The sequence below is a fragment of the Lepisma saccharinum genome, chromosome 20 (genome assembly GCF_977018435.1).
Source record: "Lepisma saccharinum chromosome 20, izLepSacc3.1, whole genome shotgun sequence".
Classification (NCBI taxonomy): domain Eukaryota; kingdom Metazoa; phylum Arthropoda; class Insecta; order Zygentoma; family Lepismatidae; genus Lepisma; species Lepisma saccharinum.
The window spans coordinates 43,496,977-43,513,929 of NC_139248.1; the positions used below are offsets into that span (position 1 = coordinate 43,496,977).

General features: G+C 40.3%; 1 protein-coding gene across 2 annotated transcripts in view; it reads left to right on the top strand.

Moving 5' to 3' along the window:
- Positions 1 to 16,953, top strand: part of LOC146003253 (phenazine biosynthesis-like domain-containing protein 1) — an 84,643-nt gene that overhangs the window by 21,794 nt on the left and 45,896 nt on the right. For both annotated transcript variants that reach the window (XM_083141437.1, XM_083141438.1), the window contains exons 2-5: positions 3,128 to 3,223; positions 5,963 to 6,161; positions 13,605 to 13,842; positions 14,661 to 14,827. In XM_083141437.1, coding sequence (XP_082997563.1) covers positions 3,140 to 3,223; positions 5,963 to 6,161; positions 13,605 to 13,842; positions 14,661 to 14,827 — 688 coding nt within the window. In that variant the 5' untranslated portion in view covers positions 3,128 to 3,139. The remainder of the gene's footprint in view (positions 1 to 3,127; positions 3,224 to 5,962; positions 6,162 to 13,604; positions 13,843 to 14,660; positions 14,828 to 16,953) is intronic.

Genomic DNA, 16,953 nt, shown 5'->3' on the forward strand with positions numbered 1-16,953 from the left:
CGTTTGTGCATCTTACATACGTCATTATACCACGTGTCAGCCTTGCTGGGAACTTGTTGACGTGTGTCCCGCAACATGTGCCTCGCTGCTCGCATTATGATGTGGTAGTATACAGAGACCCCTCTTTCCACTTCGCCTTCGCCCAACGCTCTTTCCATTTGCCTCGTAAGCATAACCGCTATATCATCTTGCAACCCTTGTTGGAACCACTCTAGCCCCTCCTCTGTAATCTTATATTGCCTCAGAATCGAGGTTTCTTGTTCTTTCTGCCAAGGAATCGCCACTGCATTAAAATTAACCGCGATCGGACACTCCACTTCCAGCACCAACGGAAAGTGCCGACTCTCTGTCCGCTCGTCAACATAGAACTCCGCCACCCTATTGGCCAATCCGCAAGTTGAAAAAATATAGTCAATCACAGACATCCCGGCCTCGCACACAAATGTGAAATCTCCCGCGAAATCCCTCCCGTATTTCCCGTTCATGACCTCTAGTTCAAAACTCTCCGCCAGGTTGAGCAACTTTCTCCCTTCCGCATTTATTTGTTGATCTAGGCTTCGTCTGAGCCTCCCTCCCCCCTCTTCCCCGTTCGTCATGCAATCCTCCCCTCCAATTCTCGCATTAAAATCCCCCAGCAACAGCACGTCCGTCTGCGGATATTTATCTTCGACAAGGTGCAGAAAATCAGCTACTCGCTCGAAGAATCTGTCATTGTGGTACTTGGACGAGACTGGTTGGTTATAAAGTGCAATCAAACATAATTTAATATTATCTATACACAGGTGCACGCCTAGAATCCCATTACAGTCAATCTCTATTTTAGTCAGTTGTGCCCGTAGGCTTTCTTTCAAGAGCACCATCAGCCCCCCTGGACACCGCCCCTCCCAGCCCGTCTCTTCATGATCTGTGCATACCCCACCATTCCCAGGCCCTGCGGCGTCTCCGCCGTGCTAAACCACGTTTCCACAAATACCACAACGTCAAATTCGGTGACGTATCTACAGAATTCAGACTGAGAAAGTTTGCCCTGCAAGCCCCCACATTCCAGCTAAGAATTTTCAAAACCCGTTTCGAAAACGCACGGGGTTCGTCACCAATCTCACCTCCCCTCACCCCCTCTTCTCCCAAATGTCGCGTAAACTCACCTGGTTCCTGCCTGATGCTCCCTTCGTTTACAGCCGGGTCCAAAGGTCACGGCACGCCTCCCCTGCTTCGACTCCGCAACCTGGGATCTCCTCTTGGGTTGAATTCCTGGAAACGTTCCTGGGCTTTCCGGTTCACTAACCCCCTTCCCCAAGCACCAGTACCCCCGGCGGAGTTTGTCGCCTGCGGTCGCCTTTCTCCCGTGCCGTTGTCCTCTTCTTGTCCAGACACCCTCTCGCTGCTTCCAGAGGCTCCATTGTCCCATCCGTTTGCGCTGTTGCCATTTCTTCCGCCCTCTCCGGCAGCACCACGCAGATCATTGTGTCCTCTCCGTTGTCCCACACAAATAATGTCCGAGCAATCATCGTTCGTCTTGTAAACATATTCGTCTACAATCTGCTTGTCGTAAGATACGTACGCGCGTCTCCCTTCCCTCCTGGCATCTAGCATGTGTCCCGTGAGCACTTGTCGCTGCTGTGCAATTCTGGGTGAATAATCTTCTCTTACGTACACGGATGTGCCGCGTAGTTTCCTCCGATTCGCCAATATCTGCTCCTTCCTTTTGTAATGGTGCAGCTTCACTATTACGGGTCTGCAGCCGGCCACCTTGTAATTAAGCCTGTGAGCTCTCTCGACAGCCTCCTGGTCGAGCTCTACCCCCATCTTCTCCCTCACCAGCTTCCTGATTTTGTCCTCACACTGCTGCCAGGTCTCACGGCCAGTTTCTTCCATGCCATCGAAAATAAGGTTGTTCCTTTTCGAGTGGCCGATGATTCTGTCCACATCAGCCTCCGTTGCACAAAGCCTACGCCACAGATCTTCGTTCTCCTCCCGCAGAGAGTGGTTCTCTCTCTCGAGCTCCTCTAGCCTCCTTCCAATGGATGCTAACCCCGTCTCGATATTCGCCGTCTTCTCGTACACCTCTTGTAGTGTTCCCAGTTTGTCATTAATATTTTTGATAGCCGACGGTACACTGTCCAGAGCTTTAAGCTTGTCCAAGATGCAGTCCAATTCGTCTCCCGAGTTTGGACCCGGGTTCAACTCCACGCCGCCTATCACTAGCAGCATGGTAAGCAGGATGGCACAAATGGCTGTCTCTGTGTGAACGTTTCCTTTATGTACGTCGAAGGATTTCCGAGCACTTGAGCATCTACGGGCGTTCCATCGCCCCACACGCGCTCTCCACACATCAAGCTCCGTCCTCATCTTAAGAGCTGTCACCCGGCAACGTCGCAAATAGCACCACTCGAAAAACACGTCCGTCCTCTACGGAGTTTCAAACTGGTCTCCCGATTTTCTAACTTAAAAACATTATAAGCACGCAATTCATAACTGTAATTGCTCTCATAGCACAAGAAATACTATGGCTGAGTGGAGGGGGCAAAAACATGAGATACTGCTGGGTCACCAACATTTATAGTTACGACAGTGATTTTATGACATAGCTATATGATAGGACCGTAATTTGTGAGGGAAGTGTGTTGGGCTCCGAAAGTTCGGATGGGAGGGGGAGCCATATTGGGTATCCGCCCCCTCCGAGAGAACGTCTTTGATCCGCCACTGGTCCAGGGTGGGGAATTGCCCCTCTATATCCCCCCTCCAGGTACCCTTGGCCGTCTGGAAAACAAAATGCAAGAAATACAGGAAAAAACAAATTCCATCTTGAGTATCCTTTTGTCCTGCTACTCTTAAATTCTGCTCGTCTTGCTATTTTTTTTTACTTCATTGTTTGCCCCCCTCCCCCACACACACACATTGCCCCCTAGAATTTATTTCCGTCCAAGGTTGGGGGTTAATTCCCCTCCGGCCCTCCTGTGATTGTTTCCTATTATCATCCTCTCGTGATTAACCTAGAAACATGGAAATGCTATTAAAATTGGTACAAATGACTGAATTATATTGATGTGGACAAGATAAATGTAACCGGTGTATGGGTATCATTTCAGGTAGGCCTAACATACTACTACAACTTTTTTTTTTACAGATCCCATAAATTATGTCTCTGCCGATATACACTGCAGATGCTTTCTCAAGATCACCGTTCGCTGGAAACCCAGCTGCTGTTTGCTTACTTGAAGAGGTGAGTAAAATTTAACGCGCTCGAGCAAATAGGTATGCTTAATATTATACCGGAATCAGAACACGCCACTTTCGACATACCCTGCATCATAAACGGCCTCCCCCAGGCTGTGGGAGAAAAATGATTTATCTGACCTAAGAAGCCAGATGACCTTGCATAAGAGGTGAATTTTTCCCATAAAGGATAAATTGCCTACATGATCGTAAATTTTGTATATATTTCTTACTTTTCAAATTTCTAGCAATATTGTTGATTTTGACGAAAAAATTATCAGATCAACAATTGAAGGTCTTATTTAGTGCTTTCAAACAAAAACAGAAAAAAAAATATATCGATGGAGACATTACAGAGAAACAAACTAGTTAAAAATTTGACTTCCCCCATATTGAATCCAATATGGCGGCTAAGCGATCATATGAGTCATGTGACCATCTTGAACCCAATATGGCGGTTAAGCGATCATGTGAGTCATGTGACCAATTTTTTCTACATACTAGGGTCCCATGTTAAAAGTCTGTGAAGTCAAACTGAGGGTACATTTCAGTGCAAACGAAAGTGGAGCTAGCTCCTTTACTAAATAGACAATCCATTGTTATTCTAAAACTCTTGTCAATAATTCCATTGCCACTTAAGTCAACACTAACTAGACGGGGTATGTGGCTGGAAGCGGTGGATTATTATCGTGAAAATGTAGACTCTATTCAGAATGTTCTACGTGCCCTAGTCTGTGAGGATGCCGACTCAATCGTATCTGCAAAAACATTTGTCAGTGACACAAGTGTGAGAAATGACGTAATTTACATTCAACATACTTTTTCAGGCATCTTTTCTTACTTAATGTTTTGAAATTGTAAAAATTACAGATGAAGAATAAATCATGCTGAAATCATGCTGAAGGACAAGTTGTAAATCTGGTTAAAATGAAGGTGGAATATCCTTTCCAAGAACCCTGTGTATGAAAAATGAAGAAGATTAATGCAGTTTTACGCTGCAAATGTGAATATAAATTTGGACTTATCTTCAAAATACATTCCATATTTTAAATATACTTCCAGGACTTTATGAGATTTCAATAAACATAAATCTATCTTTAAGGTCAACAGGAGGATATTCACTTTCCAGAATTTACAAGAAAGTTTGTTAGTCCATTGGATTAGTGGTAGAAAATAAAGCACGTTTTGTATTGCATTACAATTAATGTCATGTGAGCCTACCCTGATGGAATCCATTTTATTTAGCTAAGTGAGCTGCTTGCTTAATGAAAATTGCCATTCTTCACCATTGCAAGACTATATTTAATTCCATATTTTGATTAAAGTAAATAAATATGCATTGAACACATTTTTAGTATATATAAATCTGTTCTCCCCACCCTGACGATTATATATAAGTTTTATTTATTGCTCTGAACATTGTAACATGCTCTGATGGTACTTTAGAGGGTGGAGATATGTAGCCCCGTGCTCCCATGATCTCAGCTGTATACTATATCCGGGAAGCTGTGGAGCAACGCCGCGCATAAAGGTAGAATAGGGGAGAAAGCAAGTGGGCGGAGCGAAGCAGTACACGGTGCTGGAAAGGTTGGTGGCTGCAGTCGCTCTTCCCCTCCAAGCAATCCCGTTCCCTCTCGCGTGTTCATTGGTCAAGCCCTGTGGAGTCACCACTTGAGCAGAGTCTTGCTTTCGTTTGCTTTCTCAAGAGATTCCCGAGACAAAGTATTATGTATGAATATAACATTTCTTCTTGGAATTTGAACAATGTAAATTTACTTAGTTACTTTAATTTACTTTACTAACTAACTAACTAACTAACTAACTCTCTCTCTAGCCTTCTCGGACCCGAAGGTTCATGGCTGCAGCAACACAGGCCTTCCAAATGTCCCTATTCTGAGCAAGATCTATATACTCTTTTCCATCCCTACCAATTTCCTTTAGGTCCATCTCAAAGTTATCCCTCCATCTTCGTCTTGGCCTACCTACTGGTCTCTTACCATCAGGTTTCCTAACAAGAATACTGTAAACTCCTCTTTCCTCTCCCATTCGTGCTACATGGCCTGCCCACCTAAGTCTTCTTGATTTAATTATTCTAATAATATCTGGACATGAATATAAATTATGTAGTTCTAAATTATGTAACCTTCTCCACTCACCTGTCTCCTCATCCCTTTTAGGCCCAAACATTTTCCTAAGGATCTTATTTTCAAATACTCTCAATTTATGTTCCTCTTTCAATGTAAGGGACCAAGTTTCGCATCCATATAATATTACAGGCAAAATTACGGTTTTGTATATTTTAACTTTTAGTTTCTTAGATATTAAAGGAGAAGACAAAAGTTTATGAAGAGATTAATTTACTTTATATCATATTCACTCTGTCCCATAATTATTGTCCGGTACACTTTTGGTTGTTGTCCCATAATAATTGTCCGATAGGCAAACTGTGACATTGGTGTATACAGAAGAAGAAAATTAAACACGGGAATGAGCCATACAACGTTATTACTCAAGGATCAGTACAAATTTGCCGATCAAGTATAAAAAAAACATAAATAAAAAGTCACCATTTTGGCAGACCGGACTATAATTATGGGACAGAGGTAGTAGTAAATTAATTAATGACTACAACATGAGACCGTAGAATGTTATTGTTTTTGACGGCAGTATTTTTTAACTTTGGAAATTATAAGTTTTAAGAATTATAGAAATTATGTGTATGGAAAACTTTTTTTTTCAATTTCAGGATATTTCAGATGAACTGAAACAACAAATTGCATCTGAAATGAACTTATCAGAGACAGCATTCGTGACAAAAACCAGGCTTCTTGACAACTTCCAATCAGCTGGAAGTTTCGGTCTGAGATGGTTTACGCCAACCAATGAGGTTCCTCTATGTGGACATGCAACCCTCGCTACTGCTGCTGTTCTATTCCAGTGCATTGGTTAGTATAAAAAGTATTTTCTAATGAAAATAAGTGTGATATTATCTCGAAGTAAACGGGGCTTAATGCGTATCAATAGGGTAACCAATAAGCCAGGTTGACAAAAGACGAAGGTTACAATGGAGCGTGCAAGGTTGAAGATGTAGAGGTTGCAGGTCGAATCCCAAAATCGACACACAAGAACCAGAACAAAACCAAATTGGGTGGACACATCCATCCCCAGAAATTAAGAACTAAACGTTTGTCCCAGATTGAGATAAGACAAATAAGTATCGTGAGGGTATGTTCTGGTTCATGCATAACAAGAACAAATAAAATTTTGTTAAATAGTTCAGAAACATTGAGGTAGAGATAGAAAATGGAACATACAGGTAGAATGCGAGGCCTCCCACCCATTAATTAAACTTGAAATCTCAATTGAATCGGTAGAAAATATTCAGGGATACGTCAGCAAATTATCATATTTAAATAATAATAAATTAAAATTGCTGAAGAAAGTGATATCTAATAATTTCAATCACCCTAAAAATGTCTTTCTTTGTTTTGTTGGAGCTGAAATATGAAGCTGTAGGAAGGAAGTAAGAACTGCTTATGTTATCCATTGCCTTCTTGAGTTGCAAACAACCCAAGCATTTAAATACCTCGCACTTGCTTCGTGGCAGTTGGAGGTGCTTTATTGTTAACATATTAAAATCTGGAGTGCAAGAGGAAGAGAAAGAAGACAAGACAAGACAAATTGCATTTTATTCGATAAAAGAATAATTTGGTAAAAATGTCCACGCAAGTTATCGTGAATTTTTTGCGTAAATGTTTCTTCATAGAAATATGGCAATAATTTTTACTTTTTCCGGGTCCCCTTAGACTTAGAGCCAGCCCGCCTGTATGTTACGCCCCTGATTTGACGTATTATAACGTTCAACTAGAATTTAAAGCCAGATAAGAACAGAATGTTTTAATTTTATTGTCTACAAAAATTAGCCTTTTCCATTTTCCCCCTCACTTCTATTTAATACATTTCTTGTATGAACCCATGAGACGCGAGGCCCCGGGCGGTCGCCCACTTCGCCCACCTTTTGCTACGCCACTGCCTGTAAGGTTGTATTAGAGGCGATTTTGTGGCAACTTTTCGAAAACAGATGGCAGCACCTAATGCCATGTTTCAGATTTACGAGTAAATATAATCAAGGTACCCGATTAGGGTATTTACTAGGACTCAGGCGATACCTGTAAGTATCGGTTGAATTTTTTTCACCGATACCAATGATTTTGAGTGGCTATAATTCAGGTCAAAAGCAGCAACTCGTCTGTCAAATTGGTCTCTTTCAAAGGTTCGTTCACCCTTCCTTGTGACAGGTTGAAAGGTCAGCACAAGAAGTTCTATATAGATTTTCCGAGAAATGCTGGATGAATCTACACTCTCCTGGGAAGCAGATGACAAAATCAAAGGCATTAATTAGTAAAGCGAAAGCTGCCTCCAACCTACATGGAAATAAAAGCAACTTTCAATTCATTGCCAATTCATGTTCGCAAATTCGAAAGAATGACGTTTTTCAACCAGTATTCTATCATGCCAGGGTTAACACCGAGGCAGGCGATTGTGGAGATTGGGGAAAGAGGGATGAAGGTCGCTGTGGAATTTGCTTTGTTCAACAGGAACACTTACACTCCATCAATTTTTTCAGTGTAACTGCAACTCTTGAAAAAAAGAAAGAAAACCTTTTTTACCTTTGTTTTCCTTTGGTCTACAGACTTCGCGTAAAAATTTACCAAATGTCACAAAACATTCTAAAGTGCTATAATGATACATGACGATGATTTGGTAGTTATCTAATGTAATTAATATAATGCGATGTGATGAGTTAGTATGCCCTACCCCCCCCCCCCCCCCGGAGGTACAGTGTGTTCGTTTTGGCTCTGAGCCGAGATAACGCGTGACATGGCGCAGATGCTGGCATTTTCGTCCCGTAATGTCTCGCTAATTTTGTAGAACAAGCACAGCAATTAATGAGATACAAATCTGCTGAAAGTGGATTATTTCAATGTACATCCTTGAGCGAAAATAAAAACGCCCACCCTCGAAAATGTCAAAGTCCAAATCTGCACGATATGACAAGACGGAGCAGTATAACACACCTCACCTGACAATGAAACGCGCGAAAACTTTTCGGTTCTGAATCTGAAGCCACTTGGAACACGCACGTTTGTAAATCTATCCGCGCTTACGTCAAAAGACGAAAGGCAGGGAAACAAAAAAAAATGTTTGAGAATTGAGCGATAAGTGAGACCTCACGTTTTGTTTCGTCCTAAAGACTTAAGTGCTGCATAACAATTAGGGAATAGATTTCTAGCATTTGAAAAAGGGCGATTTGGATCATATATCAATATTTGGAGAATATGTGGTCGTCGATTTGACATAATAATGAAACTTTCTTAAGGAAAAATATTAATTTGCAAAGTTATAATATCTAACAGCTATACAACCTCAGGGCGCCTGCGACTAACATAAATTCAAATGTCTCCATGCGTAGTAAAATTTAATTGCTGTTCACAGCACTGACAGTGGTGCTCGCGTCGGACTTGAAACAACTACATGGGGTATCACGTGACTCCTAGGGCCCAGGTACAGTGCCTTGAATAATGTAGTGTGGAAAACGGACGGTTTTGGCCTCTCTGGCGGGTTCCAATCAGAAAGGATACCGCTAGAGGTGCTGGTGTCGGTACAGGTGCATGGCATTCGTCTGCTTATAATGGAAGTAAATGGAGTTTTTGCTGCAACGTCTGATTCTTTTACATGAAGCATTTGTATGAACGTGATAATTGCTATGATGTTTGGTACAGTGGTCGCGAAGATATTAAGAACATTCTAGACAGTCGACCACGTCCTGTTATTGTCATACTTTCGTTAAATACGGGATAAAAATCCACGTGAAATGCTCTTGGCAACTGAATTTTTATGTATGAATTAGGTTCATTACCATTATGATCATCTTCATTTCTTTTAAAGATATACACACTGAAGCATTTGTATTTTTGATATTTACTGTCTCTTTTCTTCTGCTTTAAATTAATCGCGGCGATGATGATAATGATGATTGCATGAAACGAAAAGGGGAACCCCACAAAACTTTCTTAGTTTCTGAGTGTAAGGAAACTTTCAAACCAATGGGACAAGCGACACGGGATGTTCACACTGTCACACTAGTGACACACACTTCCACACTGTCACACTAGTGACACAGAGTTCGCTGCTAATTGTGCGAACAACACGATAAACCGCAAATTACAACAACAGATCTAGGCGAGACGATAAGCCACACGTGTCGCTTTGCCGCTTGTGCGTCGTTCAAACTGGGTCATTTCCTCAATAGCTTGCAACATGTTGCCGTGGTTTGTTATTCGCGCATGCGACATGCAATGAGTGTCTTGCTTTAAGGAGATTGCGCACCAAAACGACAAGCGGCACGCGACACTTATCGCTTGAGGATTTCAGCAACCGAACGCTGGCCTGTGCTTTCCGTCATGCCGCTACGATGTGAAATGTTGCTCTTGATTGGCTCGTTTCCAAGCAACATGCGCTTCGGTATGAAAGTTGCCTTGGACCGAAGGACCCGTGTCGCTTTGGTGTGAAATCCTCGTATCGTTTGTCGCGTGTCGCTTTGGTGTAAAATCTCCTTGAGGAAACGGTGCAGTCAGAGCTTGTGTCCCTACGGTTCGAAAGGCTGCATTGATTACGGACTGCTCGCTTCCAAGCGACACTTGCGGTTTGTCGCCTCGGTATGAAATATTTCTCAGGATACTATTTATATTCTAATAACATAGAAAAATAAAACTCTAGTACACAATCCAACACCTGACGTCCGGAATCACTTTGCGATGTTTCTTCTCGTGTTACGCATGCTATTTATTTATTAATTTTATTTTACTTTTCTTTCCAAAGTAATGCCGTTTCGTGACTGCAAATCACTCCACAAATATAACTGTTTCCATTAATTCACGTACCGCATTTCAAGACAAACAAATCTACACAATATATTCCAAAAACTAACTAAGCCACATCACTTTCATAAGAAAATTAGCACTCGTACTGATCGCACTGCCATCTATGTTTTCACCTGTCTGGGAAACTAGTTTCTTGGGTCGTTTTCCACACTACGTTATTCAAGGCGCTGTAGCCCAGGTAAAGAGAAAAACCTGGCAGGTCTCGAGGCCTGTGGATTCTTGCTCAGGCAAGCTCGCTTACGCAATCGTCCAACACCTGACTTGACGTGCGTGTTACATATTATTGTAGACGTGCCTCCTTGTGGACGGGTTTCCTCCGGGTCTCGTGCAGGCCTCTGAGCAGGAGCAAAGAATTTGTCGTGAAATGTATCAATGGAAAGTTGTTTAATTATATTTGTGATTATTCGTCAAAAATAGATATATAAACAAATTACATATACATTACGAAGAGATTCTGGTGATTTTACTTTTTCGTGCGTGTGGTTTGTTATACTGCTCCGCATTGTGTCACATCGTTCAGATTTGGTCTTGGAAATTTTCGATGGTGGGCAGTTTTTTTTAGCTTAAGGGTGTACCAAAATATAAAGTAATATATACATTGTAATAGACTAGGAAAACGTCTATTTTTTCTTCAAAATGTAGTGATTTACATTTATATGCGCACATTTCTTTGCATATTTGATTCAATTACTATTGACACACATTAGATAGAAATTTGTTACTGTTAGGAGGATATTCAGATTTTCGGATAGACAATTTTTTTAACACTTTCCCCTTTTGCTTGTTCTGGCATTTACATTTATTTATTCATTCCCGTAGTTACATTTAACCTGGAGAGATAGCAAAGAGACAGAAAAAAATATTTTATTTTTCTTCCAATTCGTTCACAATGCAGTTGCCACAGGTTACATTTTTCTTAACCTTGCCTCAATGCATCGCTCTAAATTACTCACTCCCTGTGCTTTGCACCACGCCATGAAGCCGTATAGGGGGTGTGAAGTTAGGGCCTCACACTTCCTTGATCACGGCAGAAGGTGGGGGTGATGTGATCAGCACTACGCTCCTGCCCTCCTTACCCCCCGCCCTCCCGAGAGTTTACTCCAGGTACCCACTTTATACGATGCTGGGTGGACGCCCGAATCCACTTGAACAGGTGGAAAAAATCCCGGTTCTCCCCCACCGTGGATCCAACCCGTGTCTCTCGCATGATTATAGTCAGACTCCCTAAAGAATCTTGAATTCAGCCGCCCGGGCAGGTTAAATTAGCGTGTGAATAAAGGAGATCATCGAATGTATTTCAGCGAGTAACACATTATTTCATTGGTCATCACTGATATGGTGCATATGTGCGTGTTTCATTAGGCTATTTTAGATCTACGTCTATCGATTTGAAATTTAAAAATCAGAACCTAGGTGGTCGTAAGGCACTTCGAAAACCATAACGTAGCATAATTTTGAATATAGTAATCGTGTACGGATAATGTTACTTTGAGATGCAATGACCAAGAAATTGAGAGCTTTAAAAACATTGAAGATGGTGGGACAACGTTGAGATGGACCTAAAGGAAATCGGTAAGGGATGGAAAAAAGTATATAGATCTTGCTCAAGATAGGGTCAGATGGAAGGCCTGTGTTGCTGCAGCCATGAACCTTCTGGTTTAAGAAGGCTAGAGAGTTAGTTAGTTAGTTAAAAACATTGTGAGTGCTGTTATTAATATATCGATAACTGCTACGGATAAATCGAAGTGCATGACTCTTACATGATTTTTCGCTTTACAATATTCCTAATTACTATCTCTAAAGAAAATATTTATTTCAAACAAACACACAATATATAAGTAGACTATGCTAGTGGTCCGGCTTCGATATTTATATATTTATTTATTTATTGAGAAAATTTCAGATACAGCACGTAGCCATATTACACTGAAATCAGTAAAAATGAAAATAACAAAAAGAACAAAAATAAAAATAGCAAAATAAGACAAAATATTAATATAAATAAGTCAAGGTAGCACAATTAAATATTATTTAGCAACATATCTTCTGATGGTTGACCGAAAGGCGTACTCTGTGGAAAACACATCAGCATTTGATGAGAGGTCGTTATATTGAGTGGGAAGTCTGTGGAAGAGCGATCTTTTTTTGAATTTCCAGTCTAGGCTTTTTTGTGTAAAATAGATTTTTGTTGCGTGTTGAGCGCATAGGCACTCGAAAGTGGAATTCCTGGAGGAGCGTGTGGCAACGGATTTTGCCATTGACAATTTTGTAAAGATACCTAAAATCGTTCAGTAAACGGCGCTGATAGGGAGTCTGTAGGTTTAGAAAGGACAGGAGATGTGGTGTTGGAAAGTTGCGTAATGAGGGAACCCTGTAACGAACTATAGCCAGGAAAAAGTTAAGAACAGAATCGATTCTGGAGAGCTGAGTGGGACATGCCATGCACCAGACGGGAGAGCAGTATTCTATTATTGGGGAAATGAATGATTTGAAGTACAAGGTGAGGGCTGAGATGTCATTAATTTTGGTGAAACGATACGGTAAACCTAAGAGACGCATAGCCTTTTTTGTCGTGCCTGTAATATGTTCTTCAAATGTGAGTTTTTGGTCGAAAACAATGCCTAGGTCTTTATGAGAGGATACTGCTTTGATGTTATTGCCAAAGATGGAGTAAGATGACTTTAACAGGTTCTTTTTGATAGAGATGGTGAGAGTAGTACATTTTTCAGGATTTAAAGTAAGTTTCCATGTCAGGCACCATGAAAAAAATGTTGTTATGTCATTCTGGAGAGGATGAGCATCGTTGGAAGTGGAGATTTCTCTTAAAATCTCAGTCATCTGCGAAAAGAAGGTAATTACTAGAGGCAGCTGTGAGATGGTCGGTAAGGTCATCGACGAATAACATGAACAAGAGGGGTCCTAGAACACTGCCCTGTGGTACTCCAGAAAGGACGGGAAGAAAGTTAGATAGAGTTCCTGGAAGGACTACACGTTGTTGGCGATCGCTAAGGTAATCTGTGATCAAGTTAAGAAAGTTACCATGAATGTTGAATCTATTGCATAATTTATGAATCAAAAGACGATGACTGGGAGTATCGAAAGCTTTGGCTAGATCAAAATATATAACGTCCAGTTGTGAATTGTTTGAAATACATTTCATCTGTGGGAGGGACAATGCAGAGAGGTTCGGGTCCCACTTTAAACTGTATGCCTACTCCCGAAAAGCCAAAACATTTAGCGCATAAAATTCACACAACTTTTGAATCCAATTAATTATTCATACACTTGTCTTCCCATTAATGTTCAAATCAGGATCTTTCCCCCAAAAACAATATCACCTCCATGAGCATTTACTAACACGATAACTTTTCAACGTGCACTATGATATTCATAAACTGAATGGATTCCGAAAATGAGTGCTTATGAAAGTTTTTTTCTCTCCAGGGAACTCGAATTCCGAACTGGAATTCGACACCAAGAGCGGAGTCCTGACTACCTGCAAGGACGAAGCTGGCAGAGTGGTTATGTCCCTCCCCTGTTATCCCCCGGTGGGCCTAGGAACGGACGAAGCCAAGGTTGAGAAGCTGGTCAAAGCAACGGTTGGGGGACTTCCGGTGCAAGAAGTCAAGTTCTCAGAAGGGATAGGAATGCTCCTCGTACGACTGAAGGACTCCTGTTCAAGGTATTTTTCAATTTGGTTTGCTTTGTTATCATTGAGATCTCAACCTAGAAAAATATTAATTCAATTATAAATTGGAGGAATGCAACTACATAAAACACCCTGCGTCTTTTCCTCAGGTAAATGAAGTTCAAAGCAATACCAAAACTGAAGATAGATACGCGCTCTACCTTGAACTTTTGTTTATACCAATTTTCGAAAGGGCACAATTTAAATGTGATGTTTTGGTAAAAGGTGAACATAGTTCTGCAGGCATTTGATACTTCTGGTAAAAAAAAAAAAAAATACAATTTCCTCAAGTCTCCGCATATGAAATCTTAAGCCAAAGCTGCCACAGCACCCTGTCTTTATTTAATGTGGGTACGTGAGAGGTTGTTTATGGAATGAAAAATGTAATGAGTCATGTGATACATTAAAAATTGTTTTTCAGTCAACATTGTACTTCCTAGCCTTACTGTGCATAAAGTGAACTTAAAACACCAATTCAATCAATCAATCAACATTGTACTTCCCCTGACATTCTAGACATTCTATCCAAAAGAAAACGCGTCAACTCTCTACGACGAATAGTTCTCATCCAACGAATTTTTAAAAACATTTCCGTGCATTTGAAAAGATACCGCTTTATAATTCATATATACTAAAAAAGAAAACATCCTTTGACAAACTTCCAAGGCTCTTATTGCGTTGTAATTCGAGTGTAATTGCTTATACATATAATTGCTATACATATAAAGAAAAAAGACATAACTGGTGCTGGTGTCTTTATGTTAAATACGTTTATACGTCCAGTTCTACTTTTTGTCCTCGTTTATTTACAGGCAAGAATTCATCGAATTCAAACCCGACTTCGAAACTATGTTGAACTCAGACGAGACGAGGAATGTCCGTGGCGTAATAGCCACATGTCGAGACAGCAAGGGTTTCTACGATTTTGTTTCACGGTATTTTGGCCCCTGGGATGGAATCCAGGAAGATCCTGTTACTGGTAAGTTTTGTAAAAAATTGATCACTACCCCAAAATATTTAGGAAATATGTTATTACTATATCATTAGAAGCATACACACAAATATGTCAGTGGTGTCTCCAGAAATTTTTCTTAGGGTGGGCTCAAGGGTGGATAAAATATTTTTAGGTGGGCTCTGGTTCGGTAGTCATGGCCAAGGCCAGCACTAGGAAATTTTCAAAGTAGAGCGACGTTTCATGACCCCTCCCCCCAAAACGTTGTGTTGGACTGGAGCATTCTTGTCCATGGCTTAAATTCATACATACAATGCAATTATTACAAATATTTGTATTCAATTTTTATTAGTGTTTAAAAAATTCGGCATATAAATGTCCTGTATTTTGTAAAAAAAAAAAGAATATTATAAAAATAAAGCGAAATATGCTTTCATCAGTTAAAGAAAAGCTTCTCTATGCTTCTACAAAGCAAATGAAGCTTGTAAACCAGCAATACAATGATAGGAAAAGTCATTTTCAACTGATAACTTTTGAAAAAGATTTAAGTTAATATACCAAAACTCATTTAGTTACAATTACTGGAATAGTAAATATAATTCTGGAATAACCATTTTAAACAAATGTATTCGTTAAGTTTCTCTTCTTTTTGTAGGTTTTTTCTTTGTATCTGTGTTAAAAGTTTAATTTGCTCATTTGATATGACGTTCAAAATACAGTAGGTGGTTTTTTTAGGATGATGGGAATACGAACGGTCAATGTTGGTCGATTTACTGACAAACATAGAAACACGCGCTCTAACGAACGAAAAAAAACGAAAACTACAGTGAATAAATTATGAGAATTTAAGATGGAAACGATGGTTCTTTTACTTGAGCCGAATGCGCTTCACTTACTAGACTACAATCTGACACTTCTTTACCATGTTCTTTTATTTTAATGTAGGACTCCCACGACATCTGAACAGCTTTGTGAGCATAACTATTGTCATATTTTCGAAAACCAGAATCTTTATCCAAAGCTCGTTTCGAGATATTAATGCCCATTTTTTGAATGTGACTATCTCATGTTTGCTTTCAGTTGTAAAGAATCTACATGGGAAGCAAAAGGCTGAATCAATTTGAACACTGGATTCCAACCATTTAAAAGACTTATACCAATCAGCCTGGCAACTTAACTATTTTATTGCCAAATGTTTCTTGAGGAAAATGCGTTGATACAGGCTGTTGCGGAAGTTCATTTTGAGTTTCTGGTAAGAAGTCTAGGTGGGAGTAACAAGTTAATTTTTAAAGACATGTTGCATCCCATATCTTTGTATGAATTCACAAGATCAGTCAATATATCACGATAGTTTTCTGTTTTATGATTTCCAAGAAAATTGCAACATAAATTTTTCAACGCCTATCAGGCTGTTTTTTCCAGTGGATTTAACAGCTCTTCAAAATGTTCGTCAACCATTAGTGATTTTATTTGTGGCGCTATAAAAATTCCTTGTTTCAGTTTCGCATCACTGTCGTTGAGAAATTTAGATTTCAAGTACATACATGCAGCAGAGTTTTTATCCATTCCTTTCACAAAAAAATTCATGACTCCCAATTTGATATGCAATGGACGTAAATACACTTCTCAGGATTCAATAAGAGGGTATTTGTCACATTTTTAACTCTCAGCTCCACCCCTAAGCGACGAGTTCTCTGCTTGGTCGGCGGCGTATTCTCCACTCCCCTTCATTCTCAACTAGTGAACAAGTCAGAACATGCATAAACATACACAGACTTGACATCCTGATTTCAGTATAACACAACACCTATACATCTTGAAAAGAAACACTAGATATAAGTTATACAGGCCATAAAGAACGCTACAATTCAATTGTAAAAATTGACTGTCACAGAAAAACTGTTCCTGATGGAAAAATTTTGATTACGTATTTGAATTCAGGGCAAGAAAATCCATTTGACTCGACATTTAGTTTTCTTTTGAAAAAAAATCATGTTGACCAGTGTTATTTCTACTATTATCCCAGCCTATTTTCCCGCGCCGTATCCGTGCCGTCTAAGGTTTTGGACTCGGGCTACGGGCGCGCGCTGGTTCGAGTCTCATAGGTGGAAGAGTAACAACTTTTCTCCTGATATTTCGGCCAGTGTATGGGA